At 40.6% G+C, this 21,477-nt stretch overlaps 1 protein-coding gene across 1 annotated transcript in view; it reads left to right on the plus strand.

The window, feature by feature from the left end:
• Positions 1-21,477, plus strand: part of LOC118928253 (relaxin receptor 2) — a 77,105-nt gene that overhangs the window by 37,390 nt on the left and 18,238 nt on the right. The window contains 9 exon segments of the mRNA XM_057491718.1: positions 6,592-6,663; positions 7,291-7,362; positions 8,878-8,949; positions 9,965-10,036; positions 12,274-12,345; positions 13,795-13,866; positions 16,873-16,944; positions 17,045-17,116; positions 19,273-19,344. Of these exon segments, the coding sequence (XP_057347701.1) occupies positions 6,592-6,663; positions 7,291-7,362; positions 8,878-8,949; positions 9,965-10,036; positions 12,274-12,345; positions 13,795-13,866; positions 16,873-16,944; positions 17,045-17,116; positions 19,273-19,344 (648 nt within the window).

Here is a 21,477-nt window from a genome sequence, read left to right on the forward strand (position 1 = left end):
TGCTGATGGACACTGACTGTAAAGGGGTTTATAGGGGAGACCTGGTATAGGGGAGAGCCTAGTAAACATAATATTCGTCATGTAAGTGTAGATTAGTGATAGCAAAAAAAAAAAAAAAAAAAAAAAAAAAAAAAGGGCAGTTCCTGTGTGGTAACCTCCAACGAGTTCTACACAAGGGTATAAAGGGCATATAAAAGTGTAGGCAAAGGGTCTGTTTGTGTTTATACAGAGGATCAAAGCCTAATTGGGCTACCCCGAAAATGAACTAAGATATGATATGAAAAAGAACTTCCAACATCTGCACTCTCGGGAAGACTCATGCCAGAAGATGATCATCAAAAAACCCCAACAAAGATCCACGCACTGCTACAGCTGTAGATGCACTCATCCCACCAGTTCCTGGACCTGCCATGGGAATGAGGAAGGAGATATCTAAGCTGGCCTGTGTATACAGTAAAACAACAAAATTGGACTGGATCTATACTGTTGGAACTCAACCAAGAATTTGGAGAAGTGCAAATTGTAGCGCTCCAAAGTCTTACAACTACAAACTATTTATTGTTAAAAGAACATATGGCATGTGAACAGTCCCCAGGAATGGGTTGTTTTAATTTGTCTGATTTCTCTCAGACTGTTCAAGTTCATTTGGACAATATCCACCATATCATAGATAAGTTTTCACAAATGCCTAAGGTGCCTAACTGGTTTTCTTGGTTTCACTGCAGATGGCTGGTAATTACAAATATGCTTTGGTTATGTAACTATACTCCTATTATGTTAATGTGTGTGTGCAATTTAAGTAGTAGCTTAAAACCTATACATGCTGAAGTTACTCTACAAGAAGATATGTCAAAGAAATAATCAATCTTCCCATGTTTTCTTCCGCCTGCTACTTCTATAGCTTTTCTTCTTCCTTCCTAATCACAACCCTTAAATAGAATTCGTGCCTCATATCAAATTTACCGAGTATCATAATTCTTCCAAGTGGTAAAGATACCTCAAGACAAATGCTGGGCATAGAAGCCACAGGGCATAAATATGCAAAGAAGTAAAAAGCTAACTTTTTCAAACAATAAGGCTTCTCTCTCACTTACCAACTTCACATTTCCCTGTATGGCCCCGGAAGATGACTGGTTAGCCAGAGACGGGTAAGATTCCTCAAGGGAGGAACAACCTAAGACAGGCACAGTCGCAGGGGGGCCATCAGGTGAGAAATTGGGGATCAACAGAGGTGAGGCTTAGAACCTCACCCCCCCGTTCTGAGAGAAATCTTCTGCATACGTGGATGTTTTATTGCCCTGGTCTAGCTTGGATTAACACATAGTCTACAGGCACACACCTGATCATCTACATGTGCTCTCTTACAACACTAAACTATGTTTTCTACCTTTATCTTGTATCTACCTACCACTTCAGCATTTTATTAAAAATAATAATAATAAAGAGAGAAATGTGGTATCCACATATAAATCAAGTATAAAAACCAAATGAGTATTCATATTTGAACTGACTGTTTATAGTTCATAATGTATGAGCAAAACCGAAAGTTTCTGTGATGACTGCCCCTGTACTGTTCACTATGTAACTTATTCATTATGTAAGAATTTGTTCTACATGTAAAAACTTGTTTGTTATGCCTCAGAAGATTGGAGACTGACAAAAATTAGGCTTGGGGTGGAATAGTGATTGTGCATTGAGCATTGACTCCCCTATACAGAATTTTATTGTCGTTAACAACCATTTGATCAATAAATATGAGAGATGCCCTCACAAAAAAAAAAAAAAAAAAAAAAAAAGGACAGACTTCCAATGGTAAAATAAATTAGTAACCGGGATGTAATGTATAGCATAAGGAATATAGTCAAGATATTGTAACAGCTTGGTAGGGTGATAGCTGGAACCTAGAATTATGTATATAAATGTTCTACCACTGTGTTGTACACTTGAAACTCATGTAATGTAATACTGTGTGTCAACTACCCTTCAATAAAAAATAATTATTAATAAAAAAAAAAAAAAAAAAAAAGAGTAGGGATTAACCTTAACTGCCTGAATCAGCTGGAAACTTCTCCAAATAAATGCTTAATTCTGTTTTGAGAGAACTTAGGTGCCACATCATAACCTGAGTATCATCCAGCAAGGATTCTCCCGATGCAAGGAGCTATTTGATGCTTTCTAGGCAATTTGATTCTCCTAGAGACTCAAAGAAAAGAGACTAGGAGACCGTCATCAATGAATATGCACTAAGTGACTATGCCATGCAAGGTGCAATGCCTTATATTCATATGCCACTTTTTAAAGTTTACAAAGGGTTCCAAGATTTGAAATTCTTATCTGATCCTCAAAATCTGCAAGGTGAGGCAGAAATCATGAAGGGCCCTTTCAGGATGAGGAAACCTACTCGGGAAAGAGAGGTTGTTTGCCCAGAGTCAGCCAGCTGATGAATAGCAGAGCTCGGTCTCGAAGCCAGACCTCTGATCGTGACCCTTTGGAAGCCTACCCACATGGTCCAGTCTCAGAATATTGTTAACCGTCAAGGAAAATGTCCAGGGACCAAACTCTGCTTTGAGAATGACTCAAGTTCTTCACAAGGTGTTACTAGAACCTCGTAGAGCAGCTCATAAGCTTGGCAACCCTCCCTCACGGCCGCTCCCCTCGCGCCTCCCAGCAGCTCCTGCCGCTCTTCTCCAACCCCCGGCCTCAGCCCAGCCCTGGTCTCTCCTGTCCTTCAACACTACCTTTTCTTCCAAAGTCTGCATTACAACAGCTCAAGTAACCAAGGTAGCAAAACTCCACCTACTCACTATCCTCCCAGCACTCTGTCATCTGAAAATAAGATGACCCATCTTTACCCAAGATCTGGCGTAAAATACCAGAGAGGGTGTGGCCAAGTCACCTTTCCAGGGCCTGTTATCATCATCCTTCAGACAATAAGTATTGTCTTTTGTTTCGTCCATAAACACACCATGAAAACACATGATCGGTGTCTGGTAGACATTATACCGAGTATTTCTGTTGACCAGTCTTTCGGAGAAGAAGGCCAGGAGGGTCTGACGTGCCTGTTCTCTCCCTCTTCGAGGCGCTCACAGAGCGGTGTCCTGTGAGCCTGCTCTACGATCTCTCCCTAAACAAATGTCAAGCTCATCCAGCCAGAGCTTGTGAAATCTACTTTTTCCATTTTTGAAAAATGAGAACTATGCTTCCCATCTTTAATTTTCCAGCTGCTCTTCTCCTTTCTAGATTCCTCAGTAACTGGTCATGATTCAGTGTTTTCATTTTTGGTGTTTCTCAATTTCTAGGAGAAATTGCCCAAGCCAGAGGGCTTTAACTCATTTTGATGAATGTATTCTACCATCTGGGCTTGAAGTGCCCCGACTCTGTATTCTCTCTATTCATTGCTGTCCTGAGATTATCTCTTGGACTGAGAAGACAGGAATAATGCAGGAGTTGAGAATTTATATTTATATATTATCATCATATCATAAAACAGTTCCCATACACTAGGCTTGGTCATTTCCTTAACATTTACTTATTTATAAAATATAACTAGAAATACATTTCCATTGCCCATGGTATTCTTTAGTCTCTGAATTTTGAACATGACTTAGATCATTCTCTGGACTACGATTCCATTTTTTATGAACCCTTCCCATTCATCCTTGAATTTTGAAGAACCTCCCACTGACCACCTCCTTCTGAGTTGGATGGTCCTAGTTTTCTCCCACTACCATGTACCACCACCCCTCAGTGTTGCATATGTCAAAACACACATGAGGATCAATGATTATTTGTTGAAGGAATGATGTGTACAACTAACCCACAGGACTAAAGCAAAGGTGGGGGGCATCTTCAGCAGGGAGAATGAAAAACATAATCAGAAATCTTCAAAGGATATTGTGACAATAGAGAAAAGGGCACTTTTCTAAGAGCAAAGGGTTCCCATAGGAAACAAAGAAACATTGTTCATAATCATTGAATCATAATTGTAGGACATTTAAATTCCTGGCTAAAGAATTTCAGTTTTATTCTGTTTGACCAAAGAAAAGGCCTACCCAAAGGTGTGGTTGACATTGTATTGAGCCAATAAACTTAATATGCATTTTTAAGTTGTATTGGGATAGATCCTAGGAGATCACCAAATTTAATATTTAATTCTAAGTGACTTTCTGGCCTGGAGTGCTGTAAATATTCACAGTGGAATAGAGGTCATTTAAGCATCCAGAAAAACAAATTCCTAAATCAAAATGAAATTTTAGTTGCCAGATGGATAACTCTTGTTCAACTTATCAGAATGCTTTTACTATTGATCAGTTTATTCATTTTAATAATCTTTTAGAATATGCAGCCTTTCTAATATTGCATGGAGGGGAGCAATTTAAGATGACCTTTCAGAGAAATAAAATATAATTCAGGAGATTGACTGTAATAGTTTATCACTGCTACCATAGAAACCAACAGCAATTTTCCTCCTCATTGTAATATAAACCTTATATAAACCAGGAATTCCTTCTTAAACTGGGTACTTATTCAATGCAATTATTGGCAGCAAAATGTAATTCAAGTCTGCCTGACTCATGAATACAAAATGTTGGATTAAAATATAGCCTATAAACACGTATGTCATTAAAGCATTTATTTGCTCTAGTTTCAGGTACATAAATTCCTGGTGTTTCTGCTTGAAAATCCCTGACAGCTGAAACAGCAGGAATACATGAACTAGTAACTTAGAAAAGCCGTTCAATGTAAAGTATATTAAATGGGCTTCTATCTCAGCTCTGAATACAAAGAGGTCACCATTGCTAAATTGCCATGTTTCCGAATTTCCCCTTATATTCACCTACTACTATTCCGCAAAGAAAGCAGGTACTAGGGGATCAAGTGAAAATGCAGCAGCCTAAGTCTGAGATAAGATATCTGGGGCTCCATTTCTCAACAGGGTGCCAGAAAGCTGACTGAATAGAAGACTGGAGGCTTTATTATTGTAGGCATTGGAATCTTAACTCAGGGTCAGGAAGGCAGTTAGGCTGTACATGTCAGATGAGTCATGCAGATCAAACGCACAAGGTCAGATTCAGAACTCACAATTACATGCATCCCTTCAGTACTGACAACATGTGGGTAAAATGTGCATGGTGCTTTTGAATTACTTATCCTGAATAAAATGTAAACAGCACTAGTTAGGTAGTACATTTTATATTTAGGAGGAACTTCAATATACCTTTCTTATAATATATGCTTTTCCTTTTTTCATGTGCTGTTGTAACATAATTTATCATATTAACTTTCCTTACATCACTGCAAGGGTTTTGAAAATGCTGAAACGGATACTGATCTACATGGGCTTATTTTATTCATAGTAGAACTTTAAACCAAAGGCAGAATTTATGTTGCATTGGGAAGCGTCTTCTCACAGACACGGTCCAGGGGCTGTGGGTTTGGAATGAATGGTACAAGGTCTTCTGGGCTTCCGGTCTACTTTGTAGGATAGAAATTGATGCTTTCTGAACTGCTGTGGATGTAATGCAGGTGCTCGGTAGTACCGATCTTTCCACGTGGCAGTACACAGATAAAATGACAGTAATTGTTCAACATTTGGGGTAAAAAAAATGGGTTTGCTGGTAACTGAAGCCTCGTCTCTGCTTTACCTAGCTGTCTATGGGGCTGAGGGCTTCAATGTCCTGGCATACCTGGTACAACATTCATGACTCAAAGGCTGGGAAGTTTTGCTAGGAAATAACTGTGGCATAACAAGATTCACAGGTGGCTGAATGAGCATATGTTTCAGCAATAGATTTGCAGTGAAGTAACGTAACAAGAAAATGTTACATATTATATATAGCAAGAGCCAAACCAAATCAAAAAAAGAGAAAGGAAAGCCATTCAAAGGACTATGTGCCATTAGTTACTATTATTAGTGATATTATTTCCTGTCCTGAAAGGTCTTTAGAAAATATGAATTAAGGCCTAACCTCCCATAATGAGCACAGGAAATGGAAATTATTTACTTAGATTGCTTCCAACAGTGCTATTATTGAATCAATACTATATTGCTAAATTGCTTTAGAGGTTAAACAAGGCATGACCCTGTGTGTAGTAGCCCCAGTTCAACTACTGATGCTACTTGGGACCTCGCTAGCTGACTTTGGCTTCTCACTCTGCATCTCAAAATAGAAATGATTAAGACTTCTCCTCTCCCTTTTGGGGAGTTAATGAGGAGTTCAGGTTGGAACTCTGAGCAGAAAGGGGAAGACAGCTCAGCAGTGAGAGGCTGGCCAGTCTCATGTGGTGCGAGACTCCAGCAAGTCAGAACAAGAAGGCCCCCAGAGTTCCGGTTTGTGGCAACAGGACTAGTTCCCTCCACCAACACGTCGCACCGGAGTTCCGTTGTCCAAATAACTCATGCCTGAGTCTCACTGGAGGGGTGCTAGGGGGACAGCGTGCATTGGCTGGGTTCAACATGAGAATAGGGTTTGGGAGTTTATAAACCAGTTGCACAAATTGTCTTTAGTTAAAGAAAGTGGAGAGCCCACCCAACAGCCTACCAAGTACAAAAACCATAATCACCTGGCACTTCTGTCTTATTCCCACCAGATTCCTTCAGCATAACTGTATTAGACACGTATCCAGGAAAGCATGTTTTGGATTACATAATCTGCAAATATTGTGAGTAACTTCTTTATAATTATATTATGAGTACAATTTTCAGTATAGATTAAAGGGTAGAATGGTATATTTAAAAGGGATGATTTGACTATAAAGAAACAGGAGGAACAGGTTATCGCAAAGTACTTAGATTCATTATTATGCTGAAAGAATTATTAAAATATTCCTAGTTTTACCATAAGGTGGATGCAAAGGTTCTTCTTAACTTTATCTTCTCAAGTGAGGGTTAGTTACACAATTTTTGAGCATTTTATTTTTTCTAAGCCTTGCGAACTTACCTATGTACCTTCTTAAAATGCTAGTCTTTTAAGGATGTGACCCAAAAGGACAAAAGCAAAAATTGCCCCACATATTTATTCCAGTCATATACTCTAACGTACTATAACATTCCAACACACTATTCTGGGGCACTTTCCAAGACTGGCCCCGTGATTGCAAACACTAGGCTTGTGGATATCTGTATTTCTTGGCTGTGTTTTGATTTTTCCTCTTCCGCTCAGATGGTAGAGTGCCTTCAGAAACAGATGTCCATACTTCATAATCATCATGAGAAGCTCATATTCTAATTATATGTGAATGACAGACAGTATCGAGTTTGCCTAATTAACTCTCCCATGCTGTTTGTAGATATCTCAGCCACAACTGCATTACAGCTCTCAGACCTGGAGTATTCAAAGACTTGCATCAGCTAACTTGGCTGTAAGTATGCTAGCTCTTTCTTCCTCCACAAACGATCCTGGTCTTAATTCCATTTGTGCATCTTGTTTTTCTGATTGTCATACGATCTGGAGCACTTTACCCAAGCAATTCAGACAATGGCATGCTGAACGGAAGTTGTGTGTGAGGAAACTGGCAGCACACTTTTCCAGGGGGCCTTCTGAGCCCAGCAGTAGGCTTGCTAGGCCCATCCATCCTGTGTTTACCCACAGCAGGTTTTCTCAATCTCAACTCTATTCGCATTTGGGGCCAGATAATTCTTTGACTGGAGGGTGGGGAAAATATGTCCTGTGTATTTTAGGGTGGTCAGCAGCATCTGTGGCCTCTCTACCCCACCAGATGCCAGCAGCTCTGGCATCCAGAGTTGTGACAACCCACAGTATCTCCAGACATTTCCAGTGCCCCTGGGGGAACGCCATTAGTTGAAAACCACTCACCAGGAAAGTAAGCCAGTTCAGGACTTTTGTGATTTCTGGAGCATTCATAGAAAAGTCTGAAAATATGATAGTTCCTGGCGTTTCACCACTTTCCAGCCTGAGTCCCCAGCTCCAGCCCAGGTACCTGTGTTTGTTTCCATCAGTTCCAGAGCTCTCTGTATTTGCCCAGTTTCCATAGGTTGGCCTGTTCTAGGGGCAAAGCCAGGACGTCAGCTTCGTGCAGATCCTTGGATATGCCGTGGCCCCGTGCTGAATGTTCCAGGCAACGCTCTTAGTCTTCTTAGACCTCGTTTTTCTCGTCTGTAAACTGGAGTCCTAATTCCTTTTTAAGAGTCATGTTGTGAAGATTGAATTGCAATGCACATATAAAGTGCCACATGCAGAGCCCCTGGCATATAGTAGGTGCTCATGTTAACTCCCTCTCTAAATCCTACATCAGGGACCTCTGAGAGGAAGATGAAATGGTACCTAGCTTCAAAGGTAAAGGGAAAGAAGGCACATTTCCCCCTCATCTAATATTTTCTAGGAAAATACCATATATAGTTAAAAACCAGTGATTTGAATATTTAAATATTTTCAGTCTTTCATCCTCAAAGCCCTTCATGAGTTTGCACAGACGTGCGAATGCCGAACCATTCGTGATTTCCTGAGCCTTTGTCCATTCATTCTTCATTTGGTCAGTCAGTAGGTCTAAGCATTTATGGAGCCCGGACTCAGTCAGTAAATCAGCGCAGCTGGTGCCGGACCCAAGTACCCAGAGGTGAAGGGTATGACCTGGGTCTTCAAGTCCAGTGGGAGGTGGAAGCAGGAAGAGGAAGCAGTCAGGACAGACCTGACAAGGGCTGGCTTGGGGCTTGTCGGAATTTGGAGCAAAGGACAGCTCCCACCACGGGGAGCAGGAAACGCTCTCGAGGGAGAGACGGGTGCCGAGTGTGGAGGGGCGGCAAGGTCAAGGGCAGGTGTTGGGGGGAAGCAGGATCGTCATAGGCCTTTTATTTTTTTCTGCTTTCATTTCACAAACGTCTCTGATGCTGGACGTGTTTGTGATGTGTTTTGTCAGAATTCTAGACGACAATCCAATCGCCAGAATTTCACAGCGGTTGTTTACGGGATTGAAGTCCTTATTTTTCCTGTAAGTATTCCTCTACCTTTCGATACGTCTGTCTATAAATTGCAAGGACACCGAACACTAGCTTAGGCTTTAAAAAAATCAAGTTAAAATTTGTATTACTCAAAACCTTTCCTGTCTTTCCAGCCACAATATTACTGTTGCTACTTCCTGGCCATAGCTCCACGTATATTCTGAGTCTACCAGTTGATTTCTTTTTTAATTTCCTTTAGTCCTCAGGCATGTTTTTATCTGCAGTTTTTGTCCAAAGATAGTATTCATGTTTATCTCCTGACTACATAGAAGTCTGTTAGAATCTCCCAGGGGGTCAGCTCCAACTACATTTCTAACAGAGGAAAATGTGCCTGTGCCCAGCAAGAGTCACTGAAAATCCTAAAATCTTCATCCTACAGAGCTGTTCTCATAATTACATTTTCCGTGCTTATTAGTACACTGGAATGATTTATCAGCAGGGTGTTATTATGTTCCTTTACAGTTGATCATATAGCTCATTATTTTTCCATTTGTCTAAAGGGGCCACAATATCATAAATTAATCATGCCGCTTAACATGCTGATGAGCTGTTTTCTCTCCCCAAATGCCTCCTATTCTTGCTTCTTAGATTTAATGCAGTTTCCAATGCAGCCCTTTAATATTATAAATGATTAGTGTTTCCCTTAAAAAGAAAGTTTGGATGTACAATGCTGGAAATGATTGTAAATTTGAAATTCACAAGGAAAATTACCATGGACTTCAAAGTTATTACCCAATATATACTTTTGATTCATTTCATAAAATTAAAGTGCATTTTTTTTCCTAGGTTGTAGATTGTACTTTTCCATTTGTGGTTTCTATGACGTCTGCTCCTTTACCGACACCATATCCATGTCTAGAGGCCATTCTGAAGAGGCAGTTACATTTATATTCTTCATCCTACTTTATCGATTTTAGCATGCACGTTTTCAATTTGTGGAAATAGTAAAAATACTGTTGGCAAAGTGGCAGGTCACTGTGTTTCTAATGTCTTATTTGTGTTCAGGTCTATGGTTAATAACCACTTAGAAGCCCTTCCCAAGGAGATGTGCACCCAAATGCCTCACCTCAACTGGATGTGAGTATGCACTTAAGGGTTAATTTGCTATTTGCCTGGATTAAGGAAACTAATCCTGAAGTTAATTCATGATTACAGAAAAAGCCCACCCATGATATTCTTTACAAACCCCAAATCCCATTATGTTACTTCCTGGTTTAAATCTTTGGAGAATTCCCATGGCTCTCAGGGTCAAGTTCAAACTTCCCCCCAAAGCACTCAGGACCCCACATTTTCTATCCCTCCCCCCATCAAGTCTCTTTCCCTGCCCGCCCTTTTCATGTGCCACCAATCCACAGCTCCTCTGACCAATTTCCTGAGCACATACTGTTTCTTCACCTTTAACAGTCTTGCTCGGTTATTCCTTTTATCAACTCCAACATTTCCTTCAAAAGTCCACTTAAGCATCACTCCAGGAAGCCACCCCAGACATACCAACCAATTTCCATGGCTGCCTCCATGTTCCCATACACCATGAACAGACTTCAGCAAGCCACCCATTGTCTACACCACACCCCTATCTCACAGTACTATCAGCATAGATTCATTCATTTACTTGTTTGCCCTGTACGGTTCTGTAAATTCTGAGGGCAGAAACCTATCTTGTGATTTTATATCCCAATATGGACACCATGATCAACACGTAATAAGTGCTCAACAAATCCTTATTAAATGAATGTGCTAAACCATTTCCATTACTTGTTAGCTTTTAACCAATACTTCATTAAAGCATTTACGTAAGTCACTCCATGGTTTCCCCACCACTACCTGCCATTCCGTGTCATGTTGACCTTCTCAGTCTCCTGAGACAGGCAATACTGTCACAGTCAGTGACTCCCTGCCCTGTGACATGTGACTGTACTGTCCCCTCCGCTCATTGCCAAATCAGGGATGATACCTTTTATTTATTTACTAATTTTTTTGTATTTATTTATACACCTGCCATCAAAAGGCTTTTAAGTCAGTAGAGGTCTCATGTGAGTGTGCCACTCTTAACACTTGTGGGATATAAAAACATTTTCCCCATTTAATGAGATTCAGACTTTTAAGAGGCTACAGTGCTTATTATTTTAATCCATATTTAGACAGTGAAAAAAATATTAAGCTCCTACAAGACCGCCTAAATGGCTTTAAAATAGGGTTTCAAGGGAAATGACAAATGGATTGGTGGTTTCAGTGTGAACATGAGTTAAGGTTCAAAGGCAGCAAAATGCCTATTATCATAGATAAGGAAGACTGTCCAAGACTAACTATAAATACAAGTTGGCAGAAAAGTCGAGTCTCTCGTTCTGAGGCCCTGCAGGAAGCAGCAATGCAGCAGTGTAGCCGAGGGCGTTCCCGGGGTACGTGTGCCACCCTTGTTTTAAGGAGCCATCGGCATGGTGTCATCTCTCCACCAGGGCTTCTAAAGCATCAGCGGGCATCGCAAACAAGGCGAGCACTTGTTAGCATAGATGGTTGCTACAGTTTAAGATCCAGGGTCTGGGGTGGAGCCCAGTATCTTTTATTCTAATAAGTTTCCGGGGGACGGAGGCCCCCCACAGCCACCCTGGGAGCGGCGCTGCGCTCAGCAACAGCGTCCCTGGCCCCCCACAGAGAGAGCCCTGGCTTTCCACTTCGCAGGATGGGACGCGCATCCTGACTCTGCAATTCAGTATTTGAAAGGCACCTTTGGCCTGAATTTCCCCTTCAGCAAAACAGAGACAAACATATCCTCCTGATGTTGGGGGGAAATGAGGGAGGTAACAATCTATGATGCCATGGTCAGTGTTTACACTCAGACAGACCTGGATAAGGAGGTCGGTCCCACCACTTACCAGCGATGTGACAGGAAGGAAAGTGCACTTCCAAGCGTCGAATCCCTCTTATGTGAAAAGGGGGCTAATGATACCAGCTTAGGGGCAGTGCTGTGTTAGGCCCTCAGAACAGCACCTGGTACCATCAAAGCCCAATAGATTGTAGTTACTGCTATTCTGGTGGCGACATTATGGTAATTAATAGCATGGTATTCAGCGCAGAGAGACACTCAGTAAAATGATGGGCTGCTCTTTCCCTCAATTTTATTAAGTTCTAGTATTAATTGGAAGGGGAAAGGAGGCATAATGTTCATTATACCAGCCCCACAATAATTAGGAGGAAGACATAAAACTTGGAATGAAGTAAAAATAAAGCTCAGAGCTGTTATGTCAACAAAAGGTGCCTCTAGGTACATGATTTGTGCAAAAACATTAAAAATGTTTTTCCTCCATGCTTTTTAGGGATTTGGAAGGCAATGGAATAAAATACCTTACGAATTCCACCTTTCTGTCATGCAGTTCACTCACTGTGCTGTAAGTATGCAAAGGAATTCAGCAAGTGAGGGGAAGCCCAAAAGATTTGGAAATCACACGAAAATGTTGACCAGGAATTTTAAAGTTGTGTTCTGTTTACAGCCTTGGTCTGACACTGCAGTATTAGAAAATGCATACATGGGTTTTGATCCCGATGGAGGGGCTGGGCCTTATGCTCATCCACCCACCATTTAGGTCTCCAGCGGCTCTCCTTTTATCTGAGAGCAATCATCATTTCTGTGCATCCTCTCCGATGAACTGGTACCCAGCCCATCATCACCAAGGAAATGGGATAATGTGTGTGAAAGTGGTTAGCTAATTGACAATTAGCTGTCACCGCCAGTCACACTGATTACTTGATGTCTCTCTCTCTCTAAAGAAGAAAGCCATAATTTTATTCTAAAAGGAAGACTGTCTAATGTATTCTGATTGGCCAAAGGTTCTGATTGGTGATTCTGATTACTGATTATGTTTCTATGGAGTCAGAAGGGCAGACAGATCAGTGAATGGGCAAATTTTGCACTGGTAAGCTTAAAAAGCCAAGAGTTTTGCCTTTGTTTTAGCCTTAGCTGTCCACATGTAGTAAGCACTTGGTAATGTTTGTTGGCTGGCTGGATGGTTGGAAAAGAAAAATCAGAGTATATCCATTCCTAGTGGCTTAACCCCTCTTCTCCAAGAGGGAAGAGATAAGGCTACTGCCAGGGGGCGTATTTATTAATTAGATTGCAGATTAGCATATTTAATGAGGAAAGAATCTATCCCACTTAGGAGATGCAGAATTTATTAATTTTTCTCATGGATAACGAGAAAGAACACTGAAACCAAACAAATTACATTGATGGCTTCTATTTTTTTTGATAGCTCCGTGTAGCTTTTGCATCACTTTCATACTCATCATCTTACGTGTTAACACCTCTGTAAGGCAGTTAGCTGCTGACCCCGTCCTTTTGCTGTTATTCTTGGAGGAGTACATTTCTAGACAAAGGAAATGTAAAAACACCATCCCCCCACCACATTTAAAATTTGTCTGTGGCCCCAGAAACTGCTGTGAGGTTGGTTCAAGCATTGCTTTTTCTGATATTCTCCTAAGGAACATTCCTTATGCAAGGATTGTCTCACAGCCTCTCTGAAAACTATTAACAATGTCCAGACTTAACATTACACCTGGGAATATTAGGAAAGAAACACTTTCTAAGGTAACGAGAATCCAAACAAGGTGCCACTTTATAGACCACACGCAGCACCCCCAATAACTTATGGCAGCAGTTCCTGGACATCCGGGTATCCTCTGTGAGAAACTCCTGCCTGTGCTCGACCCCAGAACATGCCTCACTTCAGGACTTCAAAGGAGGCTCATTAAGTTACACCCAGATCAACGGCAGCTCCCAGTGAGAGCGGGTGGTTACGCCAGATGCAAACAGCAGGGCTGACTCTCACCGTGTCTTGCAGGTTTCTGCATAGAAATTAAATTGATTTTGTTCCAGAGACGACATTTGCCTCATTAAAAAATTTAGGAGAACTGTAAGTAGCACTGTCTACCAGGAAAATCTGACTGCTTGTTCTTAGATTATAAACTCAAATGACTAAGTGAGACTGCCTTTCCACTAGCAGCAATCAAAATCCTGCAGAATACCAGATATTCAAAATCAATTAAGAAAACCAACATTATCCTAAAGCCAAAAGCAAATGAAAATTGGACAGTGGGCTTAATATGGATTTAACTTATTCTAGTTTCCCTATTTTCTTTGGGTTATTTCATATATATGAGTGTGTGTGTTTGTGATAAATGAGTTTTCCATAGCTCCTTAAACTCAGGGATCATCATGTCTAATGGCTGGAGTATAGGTAATTCTCAATAAATGTTTGCTGAATGAATAAGTGACTGACTAAAATAATATGAATTATAATGGAACAAAGGAATGAAGACACTTATTGCCTCTAGAGTAGATGAAAAAAATACAAATATCCAGCATGAAGAGTAGGAGTAGGTTCACTGAAAAATATTCAGAGAGCTTGGGCAATTTTTTTCTGTCCAAATATATGTTGGTAGATCTGAGCCTTGTAAAAAGCATCTGGCCTGCTATTAATTCATTGCTACCAATGCAATTATGTATCACTGGAAGTTAAAATTAAGTCTGTTACATTACAAATCATAGCAATTAGGGCAGAGAAATCCTTCTCCTGATCTAAATCGTAAAAATGGAAAATAATTTCTAAATTAATCTCTCCCCCATTCTGTATGCCTTGTACTGACCTCCAGAAAGGGCTGGGAAAAAAATAACTCGGTAAGAGTAATTTGAAAACTAATCCCCAAATAATTAAGTTAACTCAATCTAATCAGTAAGTATCATAAGTCAAATCCACAAATATTTAGGAGTACCTACTATGTGCAAGACGATGCATTAGAATTGAAAATGTTATCATGCGATGGCAAAAAATTACAGACAGCTCCCTCAGAAGAGCTCACTCAGTCCTTGCAGGGACATTTGTGAGCAGACCTGGGAGGATGGACACTTGAATTCGGGTTACACGGGTGGAGGGATTTCAAGACACCCCTCCCAGAGAGCAATAGGCACACTTAGTTGAGGCCACTAAAGTCTGTTCCCCACGAAAGACTGTCCTTGATTTTCAACTTGACTTTTCAATGGACACTTCAACGTTTTCTAGGTACACAGACCATCATCCTCTTGCTCTGTTGGCACGCTCTCTCTACCTGCATACCTGTAGCTCTCCTTCTGCACATGACCCAGGTGTGCTCCTCACATCTGGAGCATCGGATCAGAATTTCCAGAATTCCCAGGATGTCTCCACTGGGATGTCAAAGCAGCACCTCAGAAGTAATTTGCACATGACCCTTACCCCACTGCCAGCTTTCTTCCCCCGGACTTGCTGCCCTAGTGCTGTCGGCGTCCTTCCTAGCAGCTGGCTGGAAGGTGGCTCCATCTCCCTCTGCCCATCTCTACTCCTCACACCCCAGCCGACCGCAAGCCCTGTCCGTGCCCCGTTGAAGCCCCAGCAGCTCCCCCCTGGGCCAGGGCCAGAGCCTCCGGCCTGGTCTCTCTCCTTTACCTCTATGACTTCTCAGGCTTCTGAAAGAATCATCCCACAGTCAGAACATGGGACGTATGCCACCATGAAGAATCATCACCCCACAGTCAGAACATGGGACGTATGCCACCGTGCTGTTTAATGTCCTCGCTCCTTGGTGCCTGCTGTTGAGCAAAGTCTTTGACACAGTTCTTGAATGTTAATGTTCAGAAGAACCACAGGGGATATGGGCTTCACATTGCAGGTTACCAGGCTCCCTTCCAGAGATTCTCGCCTAATGGTTCTGGAGTGGGCACCGTGAATATGCTCTTTGCCAGCCCCCTCCCTGATCCCGACGCCTGGACATACTACGGGAAACCCTGCTTCGGAACGTACCCGTGGCCTTCCCATTTTGTCTCCGTATCTTCCAGTACATTTCCCCCTCTACCCACGTCGGACCATTTGCTGACTCCTGCAGATGTCCTGAATTACCAACGTCTGTTTCTCTGTCTCTGCTTAACCCTCACCTGAATGATCCTCTTCTTTTATTCCACCCATAAAAATCACCAAGCTTTGACCAAACACTTCCTAATTTCCCAGGCCCACTTTGACGACTTCTTCCTTGGTGTTTATCTGTACTTCTGTAATAGCACTTGGTTCCATCCCAGCTTTATAATCTAGCTGCTTACCCTAGTTGGAAGCTGCCTTTGGGAAAGACCTAAGTCCTAGTTATTTGTAACTCCCACATATCTATCAGCAGCTCCAAAAAACAGGATCTTTTGTTTGACTCTTATGCAACTTCACATCTGTTTCACTTTTAACATCTTCTCTGACTCAGAGGCATATTTTGGACTCCCAAAGATACCTGATTCCTTCTAGGTCTTAAGCCATCTCTTTTCCACACTCTGTAGAAATACTTCCCTATGATTCTTTCCAGATTGGACAGTCCTATTATATTCTGTTCTAAATTCTCAGTTTCCTTTGAATAATAGTACCATATTAAAATAAGTTAAAAATGTGTGAATTTATTCAGTCAAGGTTATCTGGGCAGACACTGTGTGGCCAATACTATCTTAGTTGGAATGCAAAATAAGTTGAAGATGAAGGTCTTGACTTCAGAAAGCTTACAGTATAGTTGGATAAACAAGATATCATCATACATGAACCAAGTAGAAATCACAGAAACAATGGAGAAATCAAAGTGTCCATAGGGTACATAAAACAGAGGAAATAAATCAAAGTAAATGTTGAAGCCAGTTTAGGAATGTGCTGGAGAAGGGCTGAGGGTAAATTCCAGGCAGGAACTGGATGAGCAAAGTGTCACATCTAAGAATGATGGAGAAGCACACCCATTTGGCTAGTTGGGCAACCAGTTATCAGGTTGGTTAAAGTGGAGCACATTTTCTGTTACGTCAAATGGAATGATGATAATTATGAGGAGTAATAGGTATGTCATTTATTTCCAATGTAATTGCCTCTGACTTTCACTGTCACCCACAGGGACCTGTCTAGCAATATGATAATGGAGCTACCACTGCACATTTTTGAAAACCTGAGGCTTCTACAAAAATTGTAAGTTTTTCCTACTCTCATCAGATTGAAATGGCAATGTCTTGATCTTTGAAATAATAATGTTCTCATGCTTCTTTCTTCCTCCTTCTAATTCCAAAAGGAATCTGTCATCCAATCCTCTTTTGTGTCTCCATAAGAACCAGTTTGAAAACCTTGAACAACTCCAGTCTCTGTAAGTGAAATTTAACAGGATGTGGATTATCATTTGGGTGGATGTACTTAGACCCAAATTTATGTTTAAGTGGGTATATTTAATATACATGAAGGCTTCTGACTTGAGCCTGCATCCTCAGACAGTTGCAAATACTATTGTTACCGTAAAATATGTATTCAAAGACGTTACCATGGAGTATGTACTGAATCTTTTTTTTTACCATTCAAATTATGTGAAGACCCTTTCTGCATTTGAAGCTAGATATAATTCCTTCCTGAAAACTGGGTCATATGCAAGAGTCTCATGTTAAAATTGCCCAAAGAATTGAATTTTCAACAGTGTTGCTACCAAACAGTTGGTAAAGAAAAAATTAAGATTTACCTGTGTTTTCCCTTTCCCTTTTGCTAAAACAGTCCACTTGATACTGATCTACAGAGTGTGCTTTTTACTCTTCTTCAGTAGAGAAAAAAATTATCCTCCAAATAGGAACATTCAGACAATTCATGTTGTGCAGTGTTTTAAAATTTCAAACATGTTTGGCTTCAGTGCCAGGAATTCTGCCCGTCATCATCCGAGCTCATGATTCCTTTCCCGCGAACAGCCCTTGTCAGCTGGGGCTTACCTGTGTGTTTCTGCACAGAGAGCAGCCTACACGACCCGACCTCAGCCTAATTGTCTGTCTTCATTTCATCCCAAAGACCCATCTGTAATGCCATACTTTTATATTCTTGCTAAATCATTTTCTACCGGAAAATACTGCAAGATTTAGGTTCTCTCTCAAAGATATTAGGGAGCATCTGCTGATGGAAAAGACTTGGTTCCTGCTCTCAAGAAGTTAGAATACAAAAGAAGCAAAAAATATAAATGATACATTGTTTTTAAATATAAAAATAGACCTCAGCATGCAGGCTAAATGAATCTTCCCTTCACGCAGCACTTACTGAATTCTGAAAGCCAAAATGTCATGTCACCACATCATTGCCTTTCTAAACGTTGAAGTAGCAATGATTTACTCCGCACTTAAAAATTTTTTTCTCCTTTATTTATTGTCTCATTTGTTTTTTCCTAAACACACACACGCTTACTTCATAGACATTTATTGGCGACCAGCTTATTCATAGCAGTCTTTGGCACCCAGGAGACAGTGGTCTCTGCACTTTTGGAAACTATGATCTTGTAATCACATAATCTCACCATCCATTGTAAAGCTAACAATGGTGACAAGTCTAGGAGAAAGCTGGGGAACAGAAGAGACAAGGGGGGGATCCTTTCAAAAGGACTGACCCTCTGATGATTCAGTGGTATAATTTCTCCCCTAAATTTCATCCCTGACTGCCAAAGAACAGGGCAGTTCCTCTCCGAAGGACACAGTGGGCAAAGGAAAACTCAGAACCATGCCAAGAAATCCTTACTTGGATTAGCCAAAAAGAAAGTGATTGAGAATCAAACATCTTTCCAAATAAACCCTAAAGGGGAAAGGCCCTGCCTTTTTAGATTGTCCTCTCTCCACCTGTGTTTGCTGAGAACACGGCAGGCTCCCTTAATTCATGCCGTCCTAGGGTCTTCAAAGCATCCATATTGGAAGAAGCTTCTGGATAAGCGGGGAGCATAGGGTTCTCCTTACAGCCCTCTGAGAGCGACTGATGGGGCCTGCAGGAGTGAGAGGAATAACCCTTCCCACTGTTGCCTTAAGAACAATTCTCCTGAATTGAAGCTGCTCATACGGCTTCTCTGGTGTTCCCTCTAAAGACACACAGGCCTGTCATGAAATTATAATGTGATTAAATCCAGACTCTCACAAAACTTGCTTCAGTGATATTCTTAGGTTGGAAATATGAGCTCCTGTCTGAGACCCTAAATGCACACGGTTTATAAAATGAAACCACAGGACCAGTTTCATAATCACACAAATCACCTCTGCCATGTTTAAATTAAGTGAACCAGTGCGTTGCATTAGAATGTCATTCTGCACAGCAAGGGACACATCAGCTTCAACCTACAGGAGGCATAAAGAGAAATGGCAATTTTCTAAGAGACTACCTGTAAAATTTTTGAATCCCGATATGAATTGGTAACATGAGATTTTTAAGCATGGCATTTCGGATATGAGAAAGAATGTAATTGCTAAAAAGTTCAGCCCTAAAAACATGCAACCTATTGTGCGTATTTTCTAGAGACCTGGAAAGGATAGAGATCCCAAATATAAATACACAAATGTTTCAGCCCATGAAGAATCTTTCTCACATATATGTATGCATGAAAAAATGGAGAAGAAAGTATGATGCAATGTTACCTGTGTTTTAGTGTAAACTGTCTAATGTATCACTACAATGTGTTTTATGCAAGAAAAGTCTTTTTATTGAGAACTTTTTAATTTTGTCACCTTTGGTCCCTATTCAAATAGAGTTCAATATTATGATGTGCCGACATAAATAACACTTCTCTCTGGAAACACTCTGTTTATCCAATTGAGGCCCACTAAGAGACCAGGGTACCGGAGTGCCACATATTACACGAGATGAAGTCACTGGCTAAATGGTACTCAGGAGACCTGGAATCATTAATCCACCTCACATGAGTGAGCAGTCGGCTGCTCTATGGTTTGAGTCCCCAGGAAGAAAGGTGCTATAATAAATTCCAGGTGTTACTGTTACTAAGTGCACTGCAAAATTGAGGTAATTAATCTTTGTCGTAGTTTTTGATAAGTCACTTTACTAGATTTGGCTAAAGTGCACTATGGAAGTTGTGTTAATATATGTGCTTATGACATGATCATTTCTTTTTTTTTTTTTTAAATAATTATTTTTTATTGAAGGGTAGTTGACGCACAGTATTACATTACATTAGTTTCAAGTGTACAACACAGTGGTAGAACATTTATATACATAATTCTAGGTTCCAGCTATCACCCTACCAAGCTGTTACAATATCTTGACTATATTCCTTATGCTATACATTACATCCCGGTTACTAATTTATTTTACCATTGGAAGTCTGTCCTTTTTTTTTTTTTTTTTTGTGAGGGCATCTCTCATATTTATTGATCAAATGGTTGTTAACGACAATAAAATTCTGTATAGGGGAGTCAATGCTCAATGCACAATCATTAATCCACCCCAAGCCTAATTTTTGTCAGTCTCCAATCTTCTGAGGCATAACAAACAAGTTCTTACATGTAGAACAAATTCTTACATAATGAATAAGTTACATAGTGAACAGTACAAGGGCAGTCATCACAGAAACTTTCGGTTTTGCTCATGCATTATAAACTATAAACAGTCAGTTCAAATATGAATACTCATTTGGTTTTTATACTTGATTTATATGTGGATACCACATTTCTCTCTTTATTATTATTATTTTTAATAAAATGCTGAAGTGGTAGGTAGATACAAGATAATGGTAGAAAACATAGTTTAGTGCTGTAAGAGACCAAATGTAGATGATCAGGTGTGTGCCTGTAGACTATGTGTTAATCCAAGCTAGACCAGGACAATAAAACATCCACGTATGCAGAAGATTTCTCTCAGAACAGGGGGGGTGAGGTTCTAAGCCTCACCTCTGTTGATCCCCAATTTCTCACCTGATGGCCCCCCTGCGACTGTGCCTGTCTTAGGTTGTTCCTCCCTTGAGGAATCTTACCCGTCTCTGGCTAACCAGTCATCTTCCGGGGCCATACAGGGAAATGTGAAGTTGGTAAGTGAGAGGGAAGCCTTATTGTTTGAAAAGGTTAGCTTTTTACTTCTTTGCATATTTATGCCCTGTGGCTTCTATGCCCAGCATTTGTCTTGAGGTATCTTTACCACTTGGAGGAGTTATGATACTCGGTAAATTTGATATGAGGCACGAATTCTATTTAAGGGTTGTAATTAGGAAGGAAGAAGAAAAGCTATAGAAGTAGCAGGCGGAAGAAAACATGGGAAGATTGATTATTTCTTTGACATATCTTCTTGTAGAGTAACTTCAGCATGTATAGGTTTTAAGCTACTACTTAAATTGTGCGCACACATTAACATAATAGGAGTGTAGTTACATAAACAAAGCATACCTGTAATTACCAGCCATCTCCAGTGAAACCAAGAAAACCATTAAGGCACCTTAGGCATTTGTGAAAACTTATCTATGATATGGTGGATATTCTCCAACTGAACTTGAACAGTCTGAGAGAAATCAGACAAATTAAAACAACCCATTCCTGGGGACTGTTCACATGCCATATATTCTTTTAACAGTAAATAGTCTGTAGTTGTAAGACTTTGGAGCGCTACAATTTGCACTTCTCCAAATTCTTGGTTGAGTTCCAGCAGTATAGATCCAGTCAAATTTGTTGTTTTACTGTATGCACAGGCCAGCTTAGATATCTCCTTCCTCATTCCCAT

This window comes from Manis pentadactyla, chromosome 2, assembly GCF_030020395.1.
Source record: "Manis pentadactyla isolate mManPen7 chromosome 2, mManPen7.hap1, whole genome shotgun sequence".
Lineage (NCBI taxonomy): Eukaryota > Metazoa > Chordata > Mammalia > Pholidota > Manidae > Manis > Manis pentadactyla.